This window comes from Columba livia, chromosome W (genome assembly GCF_036013475.1).
Source record: "Columba livia isolate bColLiv1 breed racing homer chromosome W, bColLiv1.pat.W.v2, whole genome shotgun sequence".
In the NCBI taxonomy this organism is placed as follows: domain Eukaryota; kingdom Metazoa; phylum Chordata; class Aves; order Columbiformes; family Columbidae; genus Columba; species Columba livia.
In genome coordinates, this window is record NC_088641.1 from 6,374,282 (window position 1) to 6,400,135 (window position 25,854).

At 44.8% G+C, this 25,854-nt stretch overlaps 1 protein-coding gene, 1 long non-coding RNA gene and 2 other non-coding genes across 5 annotated transcripts; 3 read left to right on the forward strand and 1 right to left on the reverse strand.

The window, feature by feature from the left end:
- Positions 1 to 4,854: 4,854 nt before the first annotated feature.
- LOC135577071 (uncharacterized) lies at positions 4,855 to 21,457 on the reverse strand. Its single transcript, XR_010468677.1, has 3 exons — positions 21,289 to 21,457; positions 20,366 to 20,491; positions 4,855 to 7,269 (listed from the first exon to the last, which is right to left on the reverse strand). It is a non-coding gene; the product is annotated as an uncharacterized LOC135577071 (long non-coding RNA).
- A 128-nt stretch (positions 21,458 to 21,585) lies between these two features.
- On the forward strand, positions 21,586 to 25,695 carry LOC135577073 (large ribosomal subunit protein uL22-like). 2 transcript variants are annotated; one of them, XM_065044732.1, is made up of 8 exons: positions 21,586 to 21,676; positions 22,528 to 22,679; positions 23,011 to 23,063; positions 23,162 to 23,202; positions 24,006 to 24,140; positions 24,382 to 24,480; positions 24,916 to 25,107; positions 25,575 to 25,695. In XM_065044732.1, the coding sequence occupies exons 3-8, from the start codon at positions 23,024 to 23,026 to the stop codon at positions 25,620 to 25,622; spliced, it is 555 nt and encodes a 184-aa protein (XP_064900804.1). In that variant the 5' UTR covers positions 21,586 to 21,676; positions 22,528 to 22,679; positions 23,011 to 23,023; the 3' UTR covers positions 25,623 to 25,695. The 2 variants fall into 2 exon arrangements, with proteins under 2 accessions (XP_064900804.1, XP_064900805.1); XM_065044733.1 differs by lacking the exon at positions 23,162 to 23,202 and having other exon boundaries at positions 21,591 to 21,676.
- LOC135577227 (small nucleolar RNA SNORD58) lies at positions 22,863 to 22,932 on the forward strand. The gene has a single exon (XR_010468772.1). It is a non-coding gene; the product is annotated as a small nucleolar RNA SNORD58 (small nucleolar RNA).
- Positions 25,191 to 25,258, forward strand: LOC135577226 (small nucleolar RNA SNORD58). Its single transcript, XR_010468771.1, has one exon. It is a non-coding gene; the product is annotated as a small nucleolar RNA SNORD58 (small nucleolar RNA).
- Positions 25,696 to 25,854: the final 159 nt, after the last annotated feature.

Sequence of the window (25,854 nt, forward strand, 5' to 3'; positions counted from 1 at the left end):
TAATGCTACTAATAAATAGAGAATAGATACAAACTATACAAAACCAATCTCAAGCGCTCGATGTGGAGCTGGCGTCACTCCAGCAGCGGCGGAGCTGGGTGTGCCGAGCTGGTGGCTCCAGCAGGTGCAGGCCAGGCCCCCGGAAGTCATGGGCGGGACTTCACAGCAAACCGGAACCTGGTTGCAGGGATGCAGGGCCTGAGGCCTGTAGATCACAGGCAGACAGACAGGGTCCTCTCTAGATGCCAGCCGTGGTCAACGAGAGCTCGACCCTCGTGATCACCCTCTTATATAGGGGGTATGACGATTATGGGATGGAATACTTCCGTTGGTCAGTTCTAGTCACCTGTTCCATCCACCCCTCCTCAAACACGCCCCTCCCCTCTCACAATGGAACGTGGGAAAACTTATAAGTCTTTCTTAGCTACCATAGTAATAAATCTAAACACGAGCTTCTTCAGCATTCCGTTGGTCTCTTATCAGCACCGAGTACAGCATCCTAGGAAAAATATGCAGGCTAAAACTCAGAAAAGTACAGCCACCGAGAAGAACTGAGCTGAAAGAAAAAAAAAAAATCACTAAAAGAGAACCGGTCTTGTTTTTAACAAAACCAGGACAAGAAGTTCCTCCGGGAAATAGCCACCAGCCGGATCCGCGGGCAGCAGGGAACTACCTGCCCCGGACAGCGTTTTGCCCTTCCTTAAATGTGTTTTCACAGGGGCGCCACCAGCGTCGCTGAGTTGCTCAGCTTTGGCCCGCGGTGAGTCCGGTGCCTAGCTGCCTTGCCCAGACAACTTGCACCAGGAGAGGGGTTTCACGGTGATACAAGACAGACTCTTTTTTCTTTTTTTTTGTTTTTCCCCCCTCTCTCCTCTTTTCCAGTGAGACCAATCATCCACCGGAACAGCCTCCCCAGGGACATGGTAGGGTCCCCATCGCTGGAGGTTTTCAAGATGCCATTGGACAGGGTGCTAGATAAAGGTTGGACCAGACCATCTTTTGAGGTCCCTTCCCACCCGGGCTGCTCTAGGATTCTACAGTTCTTCAGCGGATCACTGTTTAATAACCCTCTCTCCGGTTTGGAGCAAAGTATCGGCAACCTTGCCTGCGAGGTGAGGCGCAACGTTCCACCAGGCGCCACAGACCTCCAAAACCTCTGGTAATCACTCACCCAAGTCTCTCTGAATGGATAAGCCATACCTAGCTTCTTCACAATCCCCCTGCCCCCAGAAGCGGGAACACCTCCTAGATGCCTTAGGGAGTTTACACAGACAGAACAATAGACCTTACCTGGCTCAGTCAGTCAGTAAGCAAACACTGCACCAGTGCAGTTTCAAGGCAACATCACCTGTCAGTTTCCACCTACTTCAGGTAAATCATTTCCATCTCCTCCCCAGGGAAGATGAAACAAAGGTGAAGCCCTCGGGTGTCACCAAACTTCACCTGATGGCTTGGGGATACAGAAGAGATGATAGACGCCTTCCAGCGGGCGTCTCAGGTGCCTCTGCCTCAGTAACATAGCGTTCAAGGGCAACAAAGGATGGCCCTGCTTTCCCACGCCCATCTCCCTTTTTTAATAGCTGTTAAAGAAAGATGAAGTTGGCCGTCTCCCTGTGATGTACTTTTGGTTTGGGTCTGGCTGGGACGGAGGGAACTTTCCCCACAGCAGCCCTCGTAGTGCTGTGCTTTGTAGCTCTAGCTAGAAGGGTGTTGAGAACACACCGATGCTTTGGCTACTGCTGAGCAGTGCTCCCACGGCACAGAGGCTGTCTCTCCAACCACCCCCACCGGCCAGTGAGCTGGGGGTGGGCAAGAGGTTGGGAGGGGACAGAGCCAGGACAGCTGACCCAAACTGACAAAAAGAGATATTCCACTCTGCTACGGAAGCACCGCAGCTGCCATTCAGGCCGACCGTTTTCTCCTGCCGTATCCCTCCTCACCAGAAAAGGGACGTCAACGGGGCCTTCGCACACAGCCATTGATCAAGCGCTCCAACAGGAGTTGGACGCTTCCAACACGTTGCACTGTGCCGAAACCACCCTCGTACGGCATGCCTGTAGCGTCACGTACGGTATCTTCTCAAGTTTCAGCAGCAGCCTACGCTGGCTTTACGTACATTTGCGTACCACTTCCAAAAAGCTACGAGTTCGCTTCGTGCCACACACATGGGAGACTACTGCCAAGCGGTTCCAGCGCCACGCTTCAAATGACTGGGCAAATCATTGTCTGTCTAGAGAAGGCTGTGAACGGACTGAAACGTTCCACATACTTGCACTCCGGGGAGACACCATTTTGCCCTGCACAACTCTTTCCCCTCAGAGTAAGACGCACAAGACAGAGGTGATATCCCCATGCTAAATCTTTATTGTGCAACTGCTGCTCAAAGCTTTTAGTACCTTCCACAGACACACATCACACAAAATTAGACTTCAACAGTGGCTAGACTGACGGGCAACAGACAAAAATCCATTCAGAGGCGGTTCGTGCCCGTCCAGCGACTCTTGCGGTGCAAACAAATCTTAGCCAGGCGGACAGCCCAACTCACGGCCACCCCGAATAGGTAGACGTACGTGACAGACAGACTGCCCACCCTCGGGCCCTTCATCCACAACCATCCGGAATCCGTTGGTCAGACCCAGGCGAGCAGCACGCTTCTTGCCAACAAGCATTAAATGCCCGGGAAGCTGGAGAAGGAAGTACAAACCCATAAATTAATAAAATAAAAAGCCACATACAAAGAGGGGAGAGGGCAGGAAGGGCAGGACTGAGAGCAGAGGACCACCCCCCAGAGAAACCAGCGTGCCAACTCCTAGCAATTCAACCACTGGGCTACAAATTACCGTCTGTCTGCCCGCCCGCCTGAAACTGACATTTGCCAGGCAAAGCTACAAAGACCTATTATGCACACCACCATGGGGGAGGGGGGGGAAGCAGCTATGCAATTTGTTTCAAGCAAGACACTGCCCGACTACAAAACGGCCACGGAAGCCAAGTTTGTCTCTGGGTTAAAGCCCCCTTATATCTCCAGGCAACATAAGCAATTCTGGTGCAAAATAAGCTTTAGGCTGCCTTTTGCGTGGCTTTACGGAGTCTCTGAACTCGACTTTTATAGCTAAAAGTGAAGCATCCAGCACCTCTCAACCAGCTTTGCCCTTCCTCGCCCCGACCTGCCAAAAACCCCAAGCCCTCTTCTCCATATCAGAAGAAGAACTAGTACTACTCCTCCTCTTACTCTATAAACCATGACAACGGGCATCAGACCGCACTCCAAAGCAAAACAGCCCTGCATTTTGCACCAGAAGTACATACCCAGGGACAAGCATTGCTTCACATCGCCGCTGTTAGTCAAAAAGCTCAATTCCATTACAAGCCAGAGGCAAAAGATTACAGCGCCAGAAAACCCAGAATAGCCTCCTGTGCCCTATCAAGAGGAAAAGAGGGGCTGGGAAAGAGTCCACTAAATTAGGAACTAATTACAGGTACTCTTCAGCGTACAGAAAGCTTCCACAGTACTTACAGAGTCACCGGAATCTTCAGATAACCTGATAATCGGCTCCTTAGGCATGACTAGGAAAAGCGTCGCAGCTTGGGGTGAAAGATCACGGAACGCAAGGCACTGGAGGAAGAGTAAACAGCTGAAACGTAACGGGCTTCAGAGAAAGGTAAGAGCTTAAGCAAATCAATACGCCCCGCTGGACTCGTACAGAAGCAGATCACCCGAGACCCCAAACGCAAGCCGAGACGTTGATTTCCTTTTTTTTTTCTCACGCGATATTAATACTTTCTGTACTCGAAATACAACATGTTTACAGAGCCCCCTCCAGAAGCGGGATTCAGCACGCAAGATGACAGGGGCAACGAGACAGGCCAGTACTTCAGATTAGCGACCTCCAGTATGGTTTAATTTGGGTTGATCATTTCCTAAGCAGTTTTTCTATTCAATGCGGTCCACACAGAGGCGGGAGGCAAACGGCTTAACTGAATCGGCAAAGAATTCAGCGGAGCGCAAGATCAGCGGCCGTTCGTTTGCCGCCGTACAGGGAGCTCAAGTACTGAACAAAAGCATGATCACAGGAAGCCTGCAAGGGCATAGCGCGAGTCCGCCTTCTATGTCGCACCGAAACCCTACCTTCCAAAGCAGAAGACGTCCCTAACCGTTAACCTTCAGCATTTTAATAACAAAATTATACAGGATACTAACTGAAAGTTAACATTATGTAGGTAACGGCCGCAGGTTTTTTTTTTTCCCCGCAGTCTAAGCAGCTCACTCTAGTTACTAGCACACTGTGGCGCACCAGCACCCGTGAACGTTGCAAGCATGCTGTTATCGTGGTCCCACTTCACCACAGAAACAAGATCTGGGAAGCTTTGGCAGCCTGCGGGATGACCCGTTTCTAGACTGGTGGTTTTAGTTGGTTTTTATTTTTAAGAAAAACAAGAACAGGTGTACTTCTTTGCTTTAATAATCCAGTTTGGGGCTTCAGAACCAAAACCTAGCACAGCAGAGCTGCAAAATCTCTATAATGCTCTTACGAGGCACATCAAGACCTGCCTTTCTCCTACGCGGAACTAACTCCTCGCGGACCTTCACTGTTCACGTACATACACCGGGAATCGCCGAGGACACTGACTGCGTGTACTTAACCTAAGGTTTCAAGACTACCATCCTACACGAGGTAGGGCCGCTCCCGTCCCTCGGCAGCAAACTTTGCTCGACTTGCAGTGCCAAAGGGATATCACGCGGCAAACGTCTGCGGCTGCCGCCCAGCGCATAACCGTCAGAGGCCCTTCTCTGCGCGCGCGCATACACGACACGGAGCGAGGGTGTTAGCATTCAAGACACATAACCACAGGTGCAGTTATATGTGGTGCTTTATTTCAGCGCTGGGAAACCAGGGGTTCGCACACAAAGCTGGCTTCAGCCACTGATTCAGTCTACACCGTATTTGTACAATTTGATCACATACATATGCATTACAATTCTTGACAACCATTAGCATATCCCACACCTATTCTAACACAAATTATCTATCTAAGCAATGCTAAGTAACATTCCCATGTTTATCAGTTATTTCTAAGTTACCTGTTTTAAAGAATATATCATAAATCTATATCAATCTTAAGAATAGGGTATGGTTTAAGTTACCTGTTCTAAAGAATATGTCATAAATCTATGTCAATTTCAGGAACAGGATATGATTATATAAAATCATGCTTGAATGCACATTCTGAACCTGGATACAGTATCAAAGCTAAGAATCTTGGATACGTTCTACAGAATCAAAACACAGCCCACAAAATTCCATTCAACTATAACATTTCCCCCCTTTGAAAATGCTTTTCTATTCCTAGACAATGCATTTTCACTACATTATATTTGCCTTATAAGCTGGAGGGTTGTCAAAAGTGGATCTGCTAAGGACAGTAAAGATGCGGTCGTTCCTTGCCTTTGATTGACTTATTTGATGCTTAATACAAGCATAAAGCAAAAAGAAAAGAGCAACTATAATGGCAAGCAAAAATAAACTCTCCAATAACTCATGTACCCATCCTCCCAGGTTCAGGTTCAATTTGCCTAGCAAGGCCCCAACCCAGCTCTGCTCTACATCTTGTTTTTCCGCTTGCAGTTCTTTTTCTGTTTGGGTTAATTGGGAAATATCTTTTTCCACTTCAGAGGTTACGTTTGGGATATGAATGCAGCAATGGTCAACCCTATCTTTTAAATATCCACAAACCCCATTTTCTTTTAGCAACATTATGTCAAGTGCCATCTGTTCTGCAAAGTCATTTTGGTCGTAGCTTGTAATTGTATATTGAATTCTCGAAAACCCTTTTTGGTTACCCTTGCCAATCGATCCATTTGTCCAATTAATCTGTCAATCATTTCTCTGTTCCTATAGGCTGCGATTGGTGCAAAGAAAGATTCTAATGCCCAGCCGAATTTAACACTACCCGATGGTTCGTGCCACACATCATCTTCATCTATCTCTCGTTTGTACCTAACTTGTAGGAGTTCTTGCCTATTCTTCAAGGGTGACCTTTTCCAAATGGGACATAGGGTTGGTAACCCCAAAGTAACCTCCCTTACTGGTCCTGCTATCGGTAAATGTGTCGTCCAAGTTCCATCACTTAAGGCCCAAACCAAATGTCCCACACTACCTATAGTTCCTCTACAATCTATCTTATGTCCATCAATGCCTATTTTGATTGCTTCCTTTGGATCCAATTGTTTCTGACAAATGCAACCTGCGATTACTGCAACTTTAATGATGGACAGAAGTATTTCTTTCACATCTGTCTGGCAGGTCATTACTTGAGAGCAATTCCACCACGGTACTGTTACTCCTCTTGTTACATTGGTCCATCGTATACACCATGGAAATGCTTCGCTATATTGATATTGCTGTACTATACTCAACGTCCACATGTTATCCCATGATTCAGTTATGTTCTGATTATCCTGATCTTTACATTCCCAATAGGCTCGCTCAACCTTTTAATATACTGTTTTGGTGGTCCACTTTTCATACGTGCAATACCCAATATTATGAAATCGTCCTATCTTTACAAATTTTGCTCCTGGCAACTTTAAGCAGTCACCTCTTTTTATCATGGCATTCTTAACAAGCTCTTTTGTCCGTTGTTCAATTGGTACTTGCTCTATTTTAGTATGGGACTCACACACTATCTTACCAGTCTTATTTACTTCTGGTAAGGTCATAGATATTATTCCCCACTGTACCGGATCTTCAGCTGATTTCGGGATGGGAAGACAAGCAGTGATGCTACTGACATTTTGGGTTTGTGCAAAATCTCAAATTAGTCCTATCATCAGATTCTCTGCCTGATTCTGTACACTCTGCACTACTTGTGGCATTTGAGTATCGTCACTATCTCCTATAGCCCTTTGTATTTTACATAATTGTTCTCCAGTGACTTTGCAAATCAGTGTGGCATACAGTCTGGGTACATAAACTACTATAAAAACAAAACGGTAACAAAAGCGTGGTTGGACCCACTAATCGTGATTGCCACAGTTTTGGGACTTTCTTCACTTGGGTGTAATGTATCCAGGAGTCTATTTCAGCAAACTTGATTGCGGTAAATGTAGTTAAAAGTACTTGATAAGGTCCGTCCCAACGTTCTTTTAAAGGATCTTCTCTCCAAGTCTTTATATACACCGTGTCTCCAGGTTCTATATCATGTACCAGATTCTCAAGTGCTAGCGGGCGATTCCACACTAATACGGATCTGAGTCGATTCAATGTCCTGCCGAGAGACAACACATAATTGTACACATCCTGATTACCTTTTACATGTACACTTGGATTCGGATCAGGTGCTTCGTATGGTTTGCCATACAGAATTTCGTATGGGCTTACGGACATTCCACTCCTAGGTTTAATCCTAATTCGCAATAACGCTATTGGTAAGGCCTGGGGCCATTAAATTTTGCTTCTTGGCAAATTTTGCTAAGTTGTCGTTTTAACGTCTGATTCATTTTCTCCACCTGGCCACTAGACTGGGGTCTCCATGGGGTATGTAATTCCCATTTAATTCCCAAACATCTACTGACTTCCTTTACCACTTGAGCAACAAAATGCGGTCCCCTATCAGATGATATTCCCAATGGTACTCCAAATCTAGGAATTATTTCCTTCAGTAACCATTTTACAGTTTCTTGTGCCTGGTTGGTGCGACAAGGGAAGGCTTCTGGCCATCCTGAAAAGGTGCATACCCCAACTAGCAGATATCTGAATCCTCGAGTTTTGGGGAGTTCCACATAATCTATTTGCCAACAATCCCCTGGTTGTACACCTGTCCTAATTTTTCCCATATCTACTTTTCTTTTAACTAAAGGATTATTTCTCAAGCAAATTTCACACTTAGCTGTGATAGATTTTGCCATTGTTAACATCTGGACCGAGATAATTTGTTTTCTTAGATAAGTTACCAATGCTTCTGCACCCCAGTGACACTTCTGGTGCTCCGCTTGAAGTATCCCTCTCATAATTGTGATTGGGACCACAATTTGTCCGTTGGTGGTTACTTACCATCCAGAATTACCCTTGATGGCTTTTACTAGTCTTGCCAATTTCTCATCTTCTGTAGAATATTCAGGTGCCTCTGAAGGTGTAGGTAATAAATCAATTGCTCTTACCTTTTGGGAGACAAGACCCACCATCATCCAGACTCGTCATGCCACTGATCGGGCTGTTTGATCAGCAAGTCGGTTTCCTTCAATAATTGTCGATGTCCCACTCTGATGAGCTTTACAGTGCATGATGGCAACTAGTGATGGCTTTTGAACGGCATTAATCAAGTTCAATATTTCTTTTTGGTACTTGATGTTTGTTCCTTGGGAGGAGAGTAGTCCACGCTCTTTCCAAAGAGCTCCATGTACATGAACAACCCCGAATGCATATTTTGAGTCGGTCCAAATATTGACCCTTTTGTCCTCACTGAGCTCTAATGCCCTAGTTAGGGCTATCAACTCAGCTTTCTGTGCTGATGTGTTTGGTGGTAGGGATTTACAGAATCACAGAATCAACTGGGTTGGAAAAGACCTCAGAGATCATCGAGTCCAACCCTTGGTCCAACTCTAGTCCGTTTACTAGATCATGGCACTAAGTGCCATGTCCAATCTCAGTTTAAAAACCTCCAAGGACGGCGAGTCCACTACCTCCCTGGGCAGGCCATTCCAATGCCTGATCACTCTCTGTGTAAAGAATTTCTTTCTAATATCCAGCCTAAATTTCCCCTGGTAGAGTTTAAGCCCATGCCCCCTTGTCCTATTGCTAACTGCCTGGGAGAAGAGACCAATCCCCACCTGGCTATAACTTCCCTTCAGGTAGTTATAGAGAGTGATGAGGTCACCTCTAAGCCTCCTCTTCTCTAGACTAAACAACCCCAGCTCCCTCAGCCTCTCCTCATAGGTCTTATATTCAAGTCCCTTCACCAGTCGTGTTGCTCTTCTCTGGACCCGATCCAGCACTTCAATGTCTTTCCTGAACTGAGGGGCCCAGAACCGAACACAATACTCCAGGTGTGGCCTCACCAATGCAGAGTACAGGGGAAGGATCACTTCCCTTGTCCTGCTAACCACGCTGTTTTTGATACAGGACAGGATACCGTTGGCCTTCTTGGCCACCTGGGCACACTGTTGGCTCATGTTGAGCTTCCTGTCAATTAGTACCCCCAGGTCCCTTTCTGTCTGACTGCTCTCCAGCCACTCTGCGCCCAGCCTGTAGCGCTGCAGGGGGTTGTTGTGACCAAAGTGCAGCACCCGGCATTTGGCCTTATTGAACTTCATCCCATTGGAATCAGCCCATTTTTCCAGTCTATCCAGATCCCTCTGCAGAGCCCTCCTGCCTTCCAGCAGGTCGACACTCCCTCCCAGCTTGGTGTCATCAGCAAATTTGCTGATGATGGTCTCAATCCCCTCATCTAAATCATCAATAAAGATGTTAAACAGGACTGGACCCAACACTGACCCCTGGGGAACACCACTAGTGACTGGCCGCCAGCTGGATGCAGCCCCATTCACCAGCACTCTCTGGGCCCGGCCCTCCAGCCAACTCTTAACCCAGCGTAGAGTACACTTGTCCAAGCCATGGGCTACCAGCTTTTGCAAGAGTATATTATGGGAGACTGTCGGGGATTGGCTCAAGGAGCACAGACATGAGTCCACCAAGCAACTGTATGAGCAGAGCCCATTTTAGTTGACATAAGTAGGCCTTAGTTAGCTTGTCTATTAGGCCGTGGGAAAGGGGGGAACGGAAAAGTACTAACTAAGGCAGGGTCAGGATATTTTTGAAGAGATAAGAGTCAGAAGAATGTGGGATGCGCATAGCTAGCTAAACCCAAGTAGGTGGAGTAAGTAAATGTGCTTAGCCTATTAGATAGAGACAAGTATGCATAATTATGGTATTTGGTATAAATGCACGCCATCTCGGGCAATAAAGTTGAAGTATGCTTTATCACTCATATTGAGTTGGCTGCATTTCTTCCTTCGTCCGCTCGGGTCTGGAACTCTGATGGGATTTCTCTCGGCAATTGGCGCCCGAACCGGCGATCCGAAGCGGCGGATAGAAGCAAAAGGCGCCGGGAGAGCAGCGACCGGCGGGCAAGAGCGACCGAACACTGTGCTGCGGTGTGTCGACTCCGAAGCCTGAACCGACTGAAGTTCGCCAGTGCTGGGCTACAGGAAACAAGGGCTGCAAGAGGTCTCTTAATTTAGCAAGAGGTACCGTACTATAATGATGAATAACGGAGAAATAGATTAAAAATGATGAATAACGGAGAAATAGATTAAAAATGATGAATAACGGAGAAATAGATAACAGAGAAACGGATTAAAAGTGATAGATAATAGAGAAATGGATTAAAAGTGATAGATAACAGAGAAACGGATTAAAAGTGATAGATAATAGAGAAACGGATTAAAAGTGATAGATAACAGAGAAACGGGTTAAAAGTGATAAATAACAGAGAAACGGGTTAAAAGTGATAAATAACAGAGAAACGGGTTAAAAGTGATAAATAACGGAGAAACGGATTAAAAGTGATAAATAACGGAGAAACGGATTAAAATGGTGAATAACAGAGAAATGGATTTAGACGTAGCCCTAGATTTATTACAAAGCTTTTTAGAAAAGCAGGGGGTTGATTATAGTTGCGTTAAACAGCTAGCTGGTCTAGTAGCAACGGGGAAAACTAAGGGGTGTTTTCAGGATCCTGATTTATTGTTTGATGAAGGAGAGTGGAGGAAATTGGGGGATGTGTTGTGGGATATGGTCATAGACGAGGATAAAACAGCTAAGAAACTGAAGAAACTGTGGAGGGAAGTAATTAATAATATTAAGCGTCATAAAGTGAAAAAGAATTTAGCCGCGGTAGCTTCACAGAAACTCGGCAAAATGGAGCCTTCCGCTCCGCCGATGGAAACGGGCATATCTGCGTTATCAGCGAAGGACCTTAAAAGACTATTAACTTGGTGCAGAGGCAATAGGTATCCTGCTGACCTGTCAGGAGTTTTTCAAATAGAGACTTGGAAAAAGATGGGAACTGTGTTGTGGAAGGCAATTAGTCGCCGCGAAAGATATATTCTCGGCCTTGTAACCATCTGGAAACTGATAAATACTACAGTGAAGCAATTAAAACCTGAAAAGACTGTTACGAGCATTAGTGACTCAAAACTTGAACTTTGGGACAGTATAGAGCAGAAATTATGGGATAAAGTCAGCAATGGACATACAGAAGCTAAATCATTAGTAACTACATGGAAGCTTGAACGGTCTGCTGCTGCCGGAATTTTTGCAGCGTTGCAGCCTGATAAGTATCCTGAAAGTTGCGGTGAAATTCACCCGGTTTGTGTCTGCGATGCCCTCCCTATGCAATCCCCTGCTGTGCTTTCGGCACCCCCGATGGTTCAGCAGTCTGGGGCGGGGGGAGGAACAATGCCAAACGGTTAGCCTCCTGTACCATCATCTAACCCTGGTGAGAACAGCAAGTCCAGAGGATTGGTGTCAGACAACTTACTCAAAGAACCTGTGAAAGCTGAGAATGCTAAAGTCGTAAACAAGTGTACTATCAGTTCCTTTTACCAATTTTACCAATCTGCTTTTCCTGCATTTTAACCCTCTAACTTCCACGAGAGAACAGAAGAAGTCACTGAAAATAGAACTGGACAACAGAACTGTGTGACAGATTAGATCAGCTAACAGCAAGTGAATCTGACAGTCGGCAATGTGGTCATGATAATCGTGACGGGAAAGGGGGTGCTTCTGGGGACTCAGGGTATAAAACTTAGAAGTTAAGGAAGCACTGGTTTTGGAATTGGCAGTAGAGAATGCTAAAGTTTGCTATCAACATGTTATTTGTGAGTTTTACAGTGCATATTATGTGCTGCTGTTTATTGCCTCTCTGAAAGTCAAGCAGCTTGTCAGGAATGTGAGTTAATTGTTTTACTGGTTGTTGTTAGAATTGTTTCTTTGTGGTATAAGTGCACCGTAAAACTTTCTCTCCACTTTTCCCACTCACGCTGCAAGCAGCCCTGTGCTTTTCCGTGGGGTCAGAAATTACTGTTTTCAGTCATGTTCATAAAAAATCGGTATTGGGAGGTGTTTCAAAACATAGGGAAGCACTTGGAAATATGAGGAAAGAAGATCTTGTAAAATATTGTAATTAATGGTGGCTGCTGTATAAGTTAAATGATTGGGAAAAGTGTCCGGGGAATAGAATCTTGAAGTATAACACCTTATTGCAATTAATGTTGTTTTTAGGGTGAGAAGAGTAAGACAAAATAAATCCCTACAAGAGATCATTAAATCATTTCAGACAGCTGAGAGAGAGTTAACTGATAACACACAGGTCACAGTAAACTTGCTGAAGTCTGCACAATGTTTTCCTTATTAGCCTGTTTTCTTTGTGGGTATCTGTTTAAGCACGTTGCAATTTTGGTAGGTCTTTGTTATATGGTACATTAAGTTCACAGACTGTTAAATCATGAGAATCGGTTGACTCAAAAGGTGCGTTTTGTGATAGTACAAAAAGATCATGAGTAATTTAGTTCCTTACTGCGTGAACGTGATGTTAAGATTTTATGTGTAGTAGCTGTTATATTTTTTTTTTTTTCTAGCGTACTAGCTTTATTCCAATATCCAGACTTGCGCAACTCTGTGACAGGCTGTCTCTCATCTCGGTGCACTAAATTTGGCCTTTTTGTATGCACATTAAGTGAAGAATCATGGTTTTAGAATAACAGTTGTAGCACACCAGATGAGACACTCAAAAAAAAAAAATAAATAAAAATAAAAAAAAATAATAAAAAAAAAATAATTATTAAAAGGCCTTGCTCAGTCCAGCTTGCTGCGGGGGGGGCGGATGCCAAACGGGCCTCCAGCGCGCACTGACGCATTTTGTCAGGGAGACCCAGAGGTATCTCCACCTGGCTGAGCAGTAAGCGGTTCAAGGTGCAATGCAAAAAATTGAGATATTGTCTTAAATTGGTGTAAGTGTGATCCATCTGCTTAGTTGAACTTGGTATATGGTTTTCGTATCTGAGCTCAGTATTTTAGTTTGTATATTCATATTCGGTACCAAAAGAATCTTGTTTGGGGAGATAATTACAATGGGAACCGGTTCCACTGCTAAAATTCCACCTTGCTCCCCCTTAGGATGCATCCTTACACATTAAAGTAATCGCTTATATTGTTAGAAAAGCATTTAAATTGTTAAAATACTATGATAGATGTGAACTTGGGGTATTGTATGAAGTTATGAAGTTGTATTTAAAGGTTGCTGGAATGTGAACTGATTTGGATCTAGGACAAGAGAATAATGGATTTATGTTTATTATACTGGTTTATACTGGTTTTTTTGACATCTCTAAATTGTAAAAGGTAAATGGAGCTAAGGAATGTGACTATTGCTGAGCTACTTGAAATTGCATATAAAGTGTATTATGGCTGGAATGAAATGGGAAAACAAAAGAGCAAAATATCCCAGGCCTGTGTGCAGCTCATTGTAACTGAGAAGTTTCCCAGAGCCTCCTACTTCGTACCAGCCAGTGTGCCAGCTGCGTGACCTTGGTTATATCTACACTGCACAGAAAGAAAAAACAACTGGAAAAACCTGGCTGCCTGCTTTTAAAGCAGAGAAAGGGGGGTTCTCTCTCCCCCCACTGCAGCGATGTAACACTGAATGGAGCAGTCCGATGGTGAAGTTTAAAGGCATCCTTAGCAGACCCATAGTTCTAATGAAACTGGAAAATTAAACCAAAAATTTGCTAATAGACTTATTCTGTGGTAATTAGTTGTAAGTGACTTCTTAGTAAATTCACCATGCTAGTTTTTGAGGTCATGAGAGAGAATGAAAGAAAGGCCATTTTTTGAGACCAATAGAATGTCAAATTTGGAACAAAGCTTTAATACATGAATTCTTATAGTTGTTAGAAACTCCTATACCTCTCTTAGGTTAAGATTTGTTAAGTAAATTGTAAGCTCAAATAACGTTTTCTGAGAATTCTGTTTAGTTGCATAGCCTACAAGAAGCTGCTTGGATGGTGCAGATCTGCTTGTGCAAGTGAGAAATCTTCAAGGAACTTAGCAGCCAATGTTTTTGATAAAGCAAATACTACACTGAGAAATCTGAAACAAGACTTCGATCCGGTAAGGGAAAACAATATCCAATAAATATGACAGCCAAAATGGAGTTAGAAACTTTGAGGAATGAATTTATGACAACTTTACAGGATGACTGCATTTGATTGGACTTACAGATTTGTCTATGAAACAACCTGTGGCTATTGTGGGACAGTATGATGAGAATGCTAACAGACTAATATACCAATTGTCACTCTGATCAAGAAAATGCAGGGAATGAATTTAAGGCCATGATCCTTTTGTCATATATGTACCATTTGCGAAATTTAAGGAACCTCTGAATTTGATTTGCGATTTTGAGTACGTAGTCAAGATCCAACACACGTATCTGATTCTGAACTGTGTTTTTGTTTTGTTTTGTTTGTTCTGTTTTGTTTTTTAAACAAAAAGGGGAATTGTCAAAAGGATTGTATGTGATGAATCACTTGTATCTAAGTAGTACAGCCTAAATTTGCCCTGTGATGAAACACTTTGTAACTATGACCCAAAACCATGCTAAATCAGAAAGAACCTGCATTAGTTATGGTCAAATCACTAGTTAACGTTCAATGGAAAAGGCCACACCAATTGATAACCTGGGGGAGAGGTTATGCTTATGTTTTTACAGATCAAGAGCTGCAATGGTTGCCAGCACGAAACGTGAAACCTGTGTTATCTTCCTGACAATGATTGTTGCAGCTGCTGTGTTTTGGATGCATGCACAGACAAAGACTAACATGTGGATTACTTTAGCCAACATGACTGACCATCTATATGCCTAACTACGATGTCTCTGGAAAAAACGTTCCACACATGCTTGGTTGGTGTCTTCCTTGATGACTACAGCAGCATCACACGACTGTTTCAAATAGTGGTTGATGCAGAGGCATTGCAACGAACTGCAATAATACTAACACGGCACTTTGGATTAATTGCCACCAGGAAGCAGACATCGAACCACAGGAACTGGAATTGATGGCATCTATGCCCATGGACACTTGTATCCAGCCGGTTTGTGAAAAGTGTCAGAACAGTATACAAGAACATGAATGGACAAAACTACAAAATGTTAATGCTACCCTTGGTGACTACAGAAATGAAACTCGACGGTGTAATGCTTCACAAAAGAATGCAAGGGATGTCATTGACAGCGACCCTAAAACCTCCTGTATGGTGTATTCTTGATCTGTGAAGATAGAGCCTGACCAGGAATTCCTTCTAACGCTGTTGGAGGACTGTGTATTTTGGGACTATTAACTCTCTTAACGTCCAATGTATCTATGATAATAGATCACAAAAGAGCAAGACGAGAAAAACACTTTTATGGATTTACAGAATAAGTCGAGATCCATCCACGAGGAGATTAAACAACTTACGGACCATTCACAGAAGATCAGAGAGGATGTGGGCCTCTTTGGCTTAGAGGGCCTCATGAACTGGTTTGGACTAGGAGGATGGGTAAAAGGGCTTTTGCAGAGTGCTCTGGCTCTCTTAATCATAGTAGTAGTTGCATTAATATGCTTGAGTTGTGCTATATCATGTATTAAGAAGATTTTAGAGCAGACACTTGGGCAGGCTCTGCTCATTAAAAAAAAAGAAAAAGGGGGAGATGTCGGGGATTGGCTCAAGGAGCACAGACATGAGTCCACCAAGCAACTGTATGAGCAGAGCCCATTTTAGTTGACATAAGTAGGCCTTAGTTAGCTTGTCTATTAGGCCGTGGGAAAGGGGGGAACGGAAAAGTACTAACTAAGGCAGGGTCAGGATATTTTTGAAGAGATAAGAGTCAGAAGAATGTGGGATGCGCATAGCTAGCTAAACCCAAGTAGGTGGAGTAAGTAAATGTGCTTAGCCTATTAGATAGAGACAAGTATGCATAATTATGGTATTTGGTATAAATGCACGCCATCTCGGGCAATAAAGTTGAAGTATGCTTTATCACTCATATTGAGTTGGCTGCATTTCTTCCTTCGTCCGCTCGGGTCTGGAACTCTGATGGGATTTCTCTCGGCAGGAGACAGTGTCAAAGGCCTTGCTGAAGTCCAGATAGACCACATCCACAGCTTTCCCCTCATCTACCAGGTGAGTCACTGAGTCACCTGATCATAAAAAGAGATCAGGTTGGTCAGACAGGACCTGCCCCTCCTAAACCCATGCTGGCTGGGTCTGATCGCTTGTCCATCCTGAAGGTGCTGTGTGATTCCATTCAGGATGATCTGCTCCATAACCCTGCCAGGCACCGAGGTCAGGCTGACAGGCCTGTAGTTGCCAGGGTCAGCTCTGCAGCCCTTTTTGTGGACTGGGGTAACATTGGCCAATTTCCAATCATATGGGACCTCCCCAGTGAGCCAGGACTGTTGGAAGATGATGGAGAGCGGCTTGGCAAGTTCTTCTGCTAGCTCCCTCATCACCCTAGGATGGATCCCATCTGGTCCCATAGACTTGTGAGGATCCAGATGGCTCAGTAAATCACCAACTATTTCCTCCTGGAATACAAGGGGCCTATTTGGCTTTCTATCTCTGCCAACCATCTCCAGACATGAGTTGTCCTGAGGGCCACCTGTCTTACTGGTAAAAACTGAGGCAAAGTAGGTATTAAGTACCTCAGCTTTCTCCTCATCTTTGTTAACTATATTTCCTTCAGAGTCCAATTTAGCTTCATTTAGCTTCATTTAGTCCATTTAGCTTCAATTACTGTTTTGGCAGTAGTAATCGCGTATCCTGCATACCGCACTCCGCTTTCCACAAAACTACTGCCGTCAGTAAAAAGCTCCCAATCCGTCTTCTCCAATGGGGTATCTTTCAGGTCAGGTCGACTTGTGTGGGTATATTCAATGACCTCCACACAATCATGTTCCAGATTTTCTTCTTCAGTCTCTGCGCTTAAAAACACAGCTGGATTCATTAGGTTAGTTGTTTTTAGGATAACATCATCCTGCTCTGTTAAAATTGCCTGATATTTCATCATTCTACTTGGGGAAAGCCCATGGCCCCCCTTTTGTTCCAATACAGTAGTCACCATGTGGGATACAAACACTTCAATCTTTTTCCCCATAGTCAGTTTCCGGACTTCCTGAATTAATATCACGGTAGCAGCCACCGCCCGCAAGCACGCCGGCCATCCAGCACTTACCGGGTCAAGTTGTTTAGAGAAATAACCTACGGGCCTTTTCCAAGATCCCAGCCGTTGGGTTAATACCCCTAGAGAAAGTCTCTGTCGTTCATGTACAAATAACTGAAAGTCTTTACTCAGGTCAGGTAGGCCCAAAGCAGGCGCTTGCATTAAGGCCTGTTTCAATTTTTGAAAAGCTTCTTGTTGTGGTCTTTCCCACACCAAGGTCTTATGCTTCTGTGCCTCGTATAAAGGTTTGGCAATAAGTCCATAGTCCATGATCCAGAGCCTGCACCATCCTGCCATTCCTAGAAAAGATCTTAATTCATGTAAGTTACGCGGTTCTGAGATCGCACAGATAGCATGTACACGGTTTATACCTAGTCTTCGCTGTCCTTGAGAAAGCTCGCATCCTAGATAGGTCACAGTTGTGGATGCAATCTGAGCTTTATTTTTTGACACTTTATATCCATTCATTCCTAATTGATTCAATATTTCAATTGTTACCTGAATGCAAAGTTCTTGGGTCTCAGCAGCAATCAGAATATCATCCACATATTGCAGCAACAAATACCATTGTCGAGGAATTCCGATATGGCCTCTTGTAGTCCATTCCTCAAGCTCTTTGGCTAGTTGATTTCCGAAGATAGTTGGACTATTCTTAAATCCTTGTGGAAGGCGTGTCCAGGTTAATTGGGCCTTTCTCCCGTTGTGTGGATTCTCCCATTCGAAAGCGAATAGCTTTTGCTTTCCTGGTCAAGGGGTATGCAGAAGAAGGCATCTTTTAAATCAAGTACTGTAAACCATTTATATTTCTCTTTCACAGATGTTAACAAGGTATACGGATTTGCAACTACTGGATGTATGTCCTTAGTGATCTGGTTTATTGCTCGTAAGTCTTGGACTAGTCGATAGCTACCATCAGGTTTCTTTACTGGAAAAATTGGAGTATTGTATTCTGATTCACATTCTTCTAGAATTCCATATTTCAAAAATTTCTCAATTAAAGATACTATTCCTAATCTGGCTTCCAATTTCAATGGGTACTGTCTTAATCGTACCGGTTCAGCACCTTCCTTCAGCGCTACTTTCACAGGTTTAGCTGCCTTTGACTTCCCAGGTATGTCAGTTTCCCATACCGTGGGAATCACTGCATCTTCTATTGCCTGTGGTATTTTCACAATTGGATTTTCCTTTAATAGTAAAATTTGTCCTACCTTTGACTCCGGAACTTTCATTACCAAGTTTCCATCCTCAAATGTTATTGTGGCATCTAATTTGGTCAGCAAATCTCGTCCTAAAAGAGAAACTGGACAATCTGGAACATATAAGAACTCGTGGGTTAGCTCCTTTTCTCCAAAACACAAATCCAAAGGTTGCAGGAATGGCCGTACTTCCTCCTTCCCTGTGGCACCAACAATTGTTGTAGCTCTGTGACCTACCGCCCCCTGTAAGGAATTCAGTAGAGACTATAAATAGCCCCTGTGTCTACTAAAAATTTTACATCCCGGTTTTGGCAGCTTCTTTTAATCTTTCTAAAAAGGCCGAGGGAGACTCATTGTTTTCCTGCATCACATCATACAATTTTGACCAATTCATTTGCTTCAGCATAGCAGTTTAAACGCCAATCAATAACCAATCCTGATACCTCCGGAGACGGCTTAACCCGCCTCCTGTATTGTCTGTATCTCCTGTATTATCGGGGATCTTCTTTTTAAAGTTCTCGTCAAGGTTAGCCTCTATTTTCCCTTTCGGAATATCTTCTCTCACCTTATCCCTCGCAACCTGTATAACCACATATTTTTCTGTAGAGTCCATTAATGTATCTAAAATGACTTGTAAATCATCCCAATCAGGATTCTGCGTCTTAATTATCATCTTAATCACTTTTGCAACCTTATCTGGGTTTTCCCGATAAGGACCAGCCGACTGCTTCCAGATCACTAAATCCCCCGGCGAAAACGGGACTTTTACATAGACTGGTTCCCCCCCCAACACCTACTGCCTGCCGCAGGGGTGCTATTACGTTTGATGATCCCCCGCGGGCGGCGAGCTTGGAGGAGAGGAGCTGCAGCTTCAGCCTTAGCAGCCGCCGCTTCCCCCCCCTTTCCCACCGCTTTAGCAGACAGTCAGCTTTTCACCCTTTTTTTTTTTTCTCTGCAGCTTATCAAGGAGAAGCTGCCGGGCACAGGTTTGGGCTCCTTTTGCCCTTTTTCTCTCTTCATTTAATTCCTGTGATTATAAACTTTATATGTAATTCCAATCAGCTGAATAATAGTTACATCCCTCAGCTCCTACCCTTTTGTAACTTCTTACAGATGTCAATAAACAGCATACTAAACATCAATCCCTGACATTAATTTTAGATCCAAATCCAAATCAGTCTATCCACAAAACAACACTAACTGCAATACAGCTAACTCAATTTACTTTCATGTGTACAGATGCATGTGAAGGGGGAGCAAGGTGGCACTTTAGTAACGGAAACCGTTCTTATTTTGTAATTATTTCCCCAAACAAATTCTTTTGGTACCAAATATAAACATACAAACTAAAACACTGAGCTCAGACATGCAAACCGAATACCGAGTTCAAATATGCAAACAGATCACAATCACACTTCTTTTATGCATAAACTGTCCAAACCCAGCCTTCTTCTAATGTTTCAGAAAGCAATTTGACGGCGATACGTTTGAATTGGACATATCAACAGAGAAGGATACAGATAACTAACACAGAAAGATAACACAGGTAACTTTACCAGAACAACAGTAAACAGGATCAAATCACCGGTTTCAACAGTAAATACAGATTAAATCACCAGAACTACAGACCAGGTGCTGAGTAGCACAAATAACCAGACCAGGTGCGCACAAATAACCAGACCAGGTGCCGAGCCTGCGGCACAAATAACCAGATGCCGAACCTGCAGAGGTTTCCCTCTGTCTGACGGACGGCTGCCTAAGCAATACCACAGGAGCTCCCTGCCCAACCGAGCGTGGCTTTCGCCGCGTCTGACCGGCAGGCTACCAGATGCCTGACCAGCAGGCTACCAGACCAGAACCAGACCAAGTGGGTACCCAACAATCCAGATAAAGCACCTTCTTACCAGTCAGAGGTCCGTCGTGAGCAGCAGAGGGTCGGTCGCGTCCGATGCACTCCCCAAGAATACCTCGGTGCTAGCTGGAGCAGGATCAAGACGCGATCCGCCTCAGCAATGCTCGCGAGGTCCCACCTGGGTCGCCAAAAATGTTAGCATTCAAGACACATAACCACAGGTGCAGTTATATGCGGTGCTTTATTTCAGCGCTGGGAAACCAGGGGTTCGCACCCAAAGCTGGCTTCAGCCACTGATTCAGTCTACACCATATTTATACAATTTGATCACATACATATGCATTACAATTCTTGACAACCATTAGCATATTCCACACCTATTCTAACACAAATTATCTATCTAAGCAATGCTAAGTAACATTCGCATGTTTATCAGTTATTTCTAAGTTACCTGTTTTAAAGAATATATCATAAATCTATATCAACCTTAAGAAGAGGGTATGGTTTAAGTTACCTCTTCTAAAGAATACGTCATAAATCTATGTCAATTTCAGGAATAGGGTATGGCTATATAAAATCATGCTTGAATGCACATTCTGAACCTGGATACAGTATGAAAGCTAAGAATCTTGGATACGGTCTACAGAATCAAAACACAGCCCACAAAATTCAATTCAACTCTAACAAGGGGGTGGGGGGGGCTGGAAACCGAGGCGAACCCGGTACGCGCCGCGGCAGCCGGGGGACGGGAAGGGACACCGACGAAGCGCGAGGTTTTAGGGATGATGCGGTAGAGAGCGCCACAACCCAGAGAGGCCCCGTCCGTCGCCCGTCCCTCCGCCCACCCGCAGCAATGCCGCCACCCGCCCCGCCGCGTTCCCGGGCAGCGCGCAACGGGTCCTCGGCTCTCAGGGGGCCTGCGAGCGCGGGGGGGGAAGCGAAGAAGAAACGCGCACAGAGCAAAGCCGCGGCTACCTTCTCGTCCTCGTAGACGACGTTGGCGGGGAAGCGCCTTGCCGGGGACCTTGCCGAAGACAGTAATGGCGTCGCCACGCCGCCCACGCCCCAATAATCTCGGCAGCCACGACAACGCCCGTTGTCGCTTCCTCCACTCGGCCAGGCCCTCCGCGGCTCCCATTGGGCCGTCAGATCGCCGCCGGCCGATCCCGCGTCTCGATTGGCTGTCTCGTCTGTCGTTTGCCCTCGTCCCCGCCCCCCTTGGCGGGTCCGCCCTCGTCGACCTGGTGCTCACGTGGGCTCGGGCAGTTTGCGTGCGCTCGGGCCGCGGAGGGATCTGGGCCGTGTAGTGCTGCGACCCTGTGGGCGGGCAACGAGGTCTCAGAAGAGGCTGCTGTAGCTACAAGTACTCTTTACTGTTGTTTATTACCGCAGCAAGTCCACCCCAAGCGTGCTCGCGGCTCGTTTTGGTGCTGCTTTTCCCTCCAGTCAAAGGACTGCTTTTGCCAGGGCAGGGCAGGCCTTGACTTTTCAGAGCATTTCGCAGAACCAACAGGGCTTGCTCTAAACTGTTCCCTGAAAGCCCCACTTCAGCTGCAGATGTCTCTAAGCTGCATGCCTCCTGGGAGAAAATCAAATCCAAAGCGCGTGTCTTTCCAAGCCAGCTCTGTGGAATCAATCCTTTTTTCTGCTCTCTCTTTTTCTTTTTACATAGAGGGCGTCCCCCCCACCCCACCCCGCCACCTCCGTTTCCTTCTGAACAGTTTCTAGCCGTCGACTGCAGCGCTCCAGTCCCTTGAGTCATCCCACCAAGTTTCAGTGATAGCGATTAGGCCATAGCTTTCCAGCTGCACAGTGGCTTCCAGCTCCTCCTGTTCGTTACCTGTGCTGCGTGCACGGGTATGGAGGCGCTTCAGTTGGGCTGTCGACCCTCTCACCTTTCAAGCCCCAATTCCTTTGCGGCGTTTCGCAGCTGTTCCCCTGTTGGTTCCTAATGCGTCAGCAGCCCCTGTTGCTCAAAACTCCCTCCTCTTCCCCCACTGAGTCTAGTTTAAAGCCCTCCTTGTCAGTCTGGCCAGCTTGTTGGCAAAGACCCTCTTGCCCCACCTGGTCAGGTGAAGCCATCAGCTCCTGGTCTAGGGAACTGCTTTCTAAATTGAATTAACGCCAGCCTTGAGCTGGGGTTTAATAAAACTGTGTTTTGGCTTAGTAATCAGTGTTTCCTGACTGAAACAGATGTTTTCTCTCCACATGAAGGGGTTTATCCCTCAGGGAAAGCCGCACTGCATTAGTTTTTCACCGCTTCTTCAGCGTCTTCCGGGAAATTCTGTGTGAGTTTTCACGAGAACTTGCGGATTTCGCGGCTCCTGGCGTGCCCCGGTCTCCCTTTTCCCCGTTACTGCCTGGAGGTGAGCTTGTCATGGCTGTTGATGAGACATTGCCATTTGTTGCCATCCCGCTCTGGTAACCCCGGGGAGGCGATGAGCGGGTGAGGGCTCAGTCTGTGTCGCTGGATGCCCAGAGTATTTGCAGGGAGGCAGGGAGGGCGGATGGCGGCGGCGTTCGGGGGTGAGGGCCTGGAGAGGCCGTGGCTGTGGTGATGACTCTCTTAGGACATCCTCGGATTTAATTGTGAAAAAATAAGCGTTATTTTTGAGTAGCTCTTCTAATTCTCTGCCGGTTGGTTCTGTATATCTCTGTTAGAAGCTTAATATGTATATTGAAATTGTTATTTTTCAGCTGAGTTCCCAAAATGGTATGTTACTCCCTGGATCCGGAGAACCCCACAAAATGTGAGTTATTCTTTTTTTTCGTGGATGTTCGTGTAGGACTTTACCGAAACCTTTGAGGTTTTAATTCTTAAAATTGGTCCATTGTTTTTTTCCCGTAGCGTGCAAGTCACAAGGCTCCAACCTGCGAGTGCATTTCAAGGTGTGTGATGTGTAAATATATTTGGTTTTTTTTTCAAGGTAGTGTCTTTTAGTCTTCTGGATCATGACATATTTATTAAGTAGGGTGGTGTAGTTATTTTTTACCTGCTTGTAGTGTTTTTTATCCACAGGAACAAACCCAAGGTGGTGTGTTCTAAAAGATCTTACTAACACAGATAATAAAATAAAATAGAAAAACAGTTGTAGGGATTTTAGCAGGAGGAATCAGGCTGGTGTTAGGTGAGGGATTTATTTTCCTTGTTTTATTCTCCCTTTTTGGTCTTCTGGAAGGAATATTGTGTTGGATTAGAGCTGAGCAGCTGCTCGGTGTTAATATAGTGCTAAGATATTTCACTTTTTTTGGTTTGCTTTTTTATTGTGATCAAGCAGGGTTATAATTACTGTCAGACTTTTGCATTTAGTGTCTTAGGCACTGATAATTTATCCTTGATTTTTTTTCATTTTTCTCTCTACTTTATAATTCCCTTATAGAGATTGTAGCTTGTGTAGCTTATTTTTTATCACTTCCTCTCAGGTGCCATATTTGCTGTTTTAGTAAGAATTTATCCTTCAGGCTCCTCCTTTTGTTTGGTTAGCAGTCAAAAGAGTTATGAAAAGTATAAATACTCCAACTTTAATTTTGCTGATTGGAAAGATCTGGACGTTGGTTAAAAATCAAAATTCATTGATGGAAGTTGTGCCAAATTTAGAAAATTAGGTGGTAAAGGAGAAAAAAAAAAAGAAAAAAGCATTGTTAATTATTCTTCAGTGCTTCATTTTTCTATTTTTTTTTTTTTTTTGTAGAACACCCGCGAGACAGCACAGGCCATGAAGGGCATGCACTTCCGCAAGGCCACCAAGTACCTGAAGGATGTCTCCTTGAAAAAACAGTGCGTCCCCTTCTGCCGCTACAACGGGGGAGTCGGGAGATGCGCCCAGGTAAAAAAATGATGTTGAGACAGTGTGGAGAACAGTCCATTCATGTTATATATAAAATTAAAGAGAGAAAAAATACTTAGTTCCAGTGCAAGCATTGCAGCTACTCCCAGTGTCAAGTAATTAATGAAATTGAGTTATTTTGACGTGCGAGCTTGCTGAAAAAGGGATTTAATAGCAAGTTAATGGAGCGTAGAGGACAAAAAAAAAAACCAGACAAAAAAGCCTGTTACTTTTCTTGCAGGCCAAGCAGTGGGGCTGGACGCAGGGCCGGTGGCCCAAAAAAAGCACCGAGTTTTTGCTGCACATGCTGAAAAATGCCGAGAGCAACGCGGAGCTCAAGGTAGGGCGGGGTAGACGGTGTTGAATGCGAAGAATTTGTTTTGTGCTCAAGTGTGAGTAATAATTCTTTGTGGCCAGTGAGTTTGTGCATGGTTAACCACTGTAAGTGAGGTTTATGTTTCTTTAAAATGTACAAAATAACCCCAAAAATCTGTAGACTTGTGGTCAGTTTATATCTTTGCAATATACTCTATTTTGGTGACTTTGATGGCGGTGATGACAATTTAATATATTTTGGAGTAACCATCAAAGAATAATTCTCTCTTTCTGAGCCATCAGTGTCATTTTAAATCCACCATGATGCATAGAAGGGTCATTGGTGTAAATTAAGCTGTTTTTAGTGACGCGGGGAGGTGGTTATTAACATTTCTGCTGCAGAGGTGATTGATTCCAAGAGGAAAATCACAGGTTTTTGGATCTTTCCCTCCCACCCTAGGGTCTTGATGTGGATTCTCTGGTGATCGAGCACATCCAGGTGAACAAGGCTCCCAAAATGCGCCGCTGCACCTACCGAGCACATGGGAGGATCAACCCCTACATGAGCTCCCCCTGCCACATCGAGATGATCCTCACCAAGAAGGAGCAGATCGTGCCCAAGCCGGAGGAAGAAATTGCTCAAAAGAAAAAGGTACTGGCTCGTATCCTCCGTCAAAACATCACGGGGATTTAACGTTCAGTGATTTTGAGACAGAGGGGTTGCTGTGATGTGATGTGATGTGATGTGATCTTAGGACACCTTTGGAACACCCATGAAAAAAAAAAAAAGATTTCTGAGCAACCTTGATATGTATTGTAAATACAACCTTGGGAATGTAGAAAAGGAACTTTTTGGGGGGTCATATTGGTTGGTTTTTCGTTCCCCCTCCCAGATGTGATGTGTGAGGGTGAGATTTTAAGTCTGTAAGCTTGTAAGGATGCTTAATTAAGTGCAAATGTGATTAGTGGATCATTTTGTAAACAGGTGAAGAAATTTCTAACAATCCTCAGTCTTTCTTTCAAATTCTGACTCCAAACTTCTCATAAGTTGTTTTAGGAAGGTCCAGGCTGTTGCTGTTTTCTCATTTCTGTGGTGGTTTTTTTTGTTTTGTTTTTCAGATCTCTCAAAAGAAGCTCAAGAAGCAAAAGCTGATGGCACGGGAGTAAAATCTGCCACCACCGATGTACATAAATGAATTTTAAAAGTTTACGTGTCTTGTGTGCACTTCTTGGGTGTTTCAGGGCTGGCTCGGGATATTATTAATACATAAAACAAGCGAATTTCAGATAAATCCGGGTGTTCTATTTTTCCTCCCCGTCTGCCGGCGGGCGATAGAACCCGGGGGCGGCCGCGTCGTAACGCGGGGCGGAGTCTCCCGCTGCGGGGGGGGCGTGGCGT

Excerpts from the sequence above, each read along its gene's own strand:
- LOC135577073 (XM_065044732.1), top strand. The coding sequence starts at position 23,024 with ATGGTATGTTACTCCCTGGATCCGGAGAACCCCACAAAAT. Across the intron at positions 23,064-23,161 it reads TCCGGAGAACCCCACAAAAT|CGTGCAAGTCACAAGGCTCC; the intron begins GTGAGTTATTCT and ends TTTTTCCCGTAG. Across the intron at positions 23,203-24,005 it reads ACCTGCGAGTGCATTTCAAG|AACACCCGCGAGACAGCACA; the intron begins GTGTGTGATGTG and ends TTTTTTTTGTAG.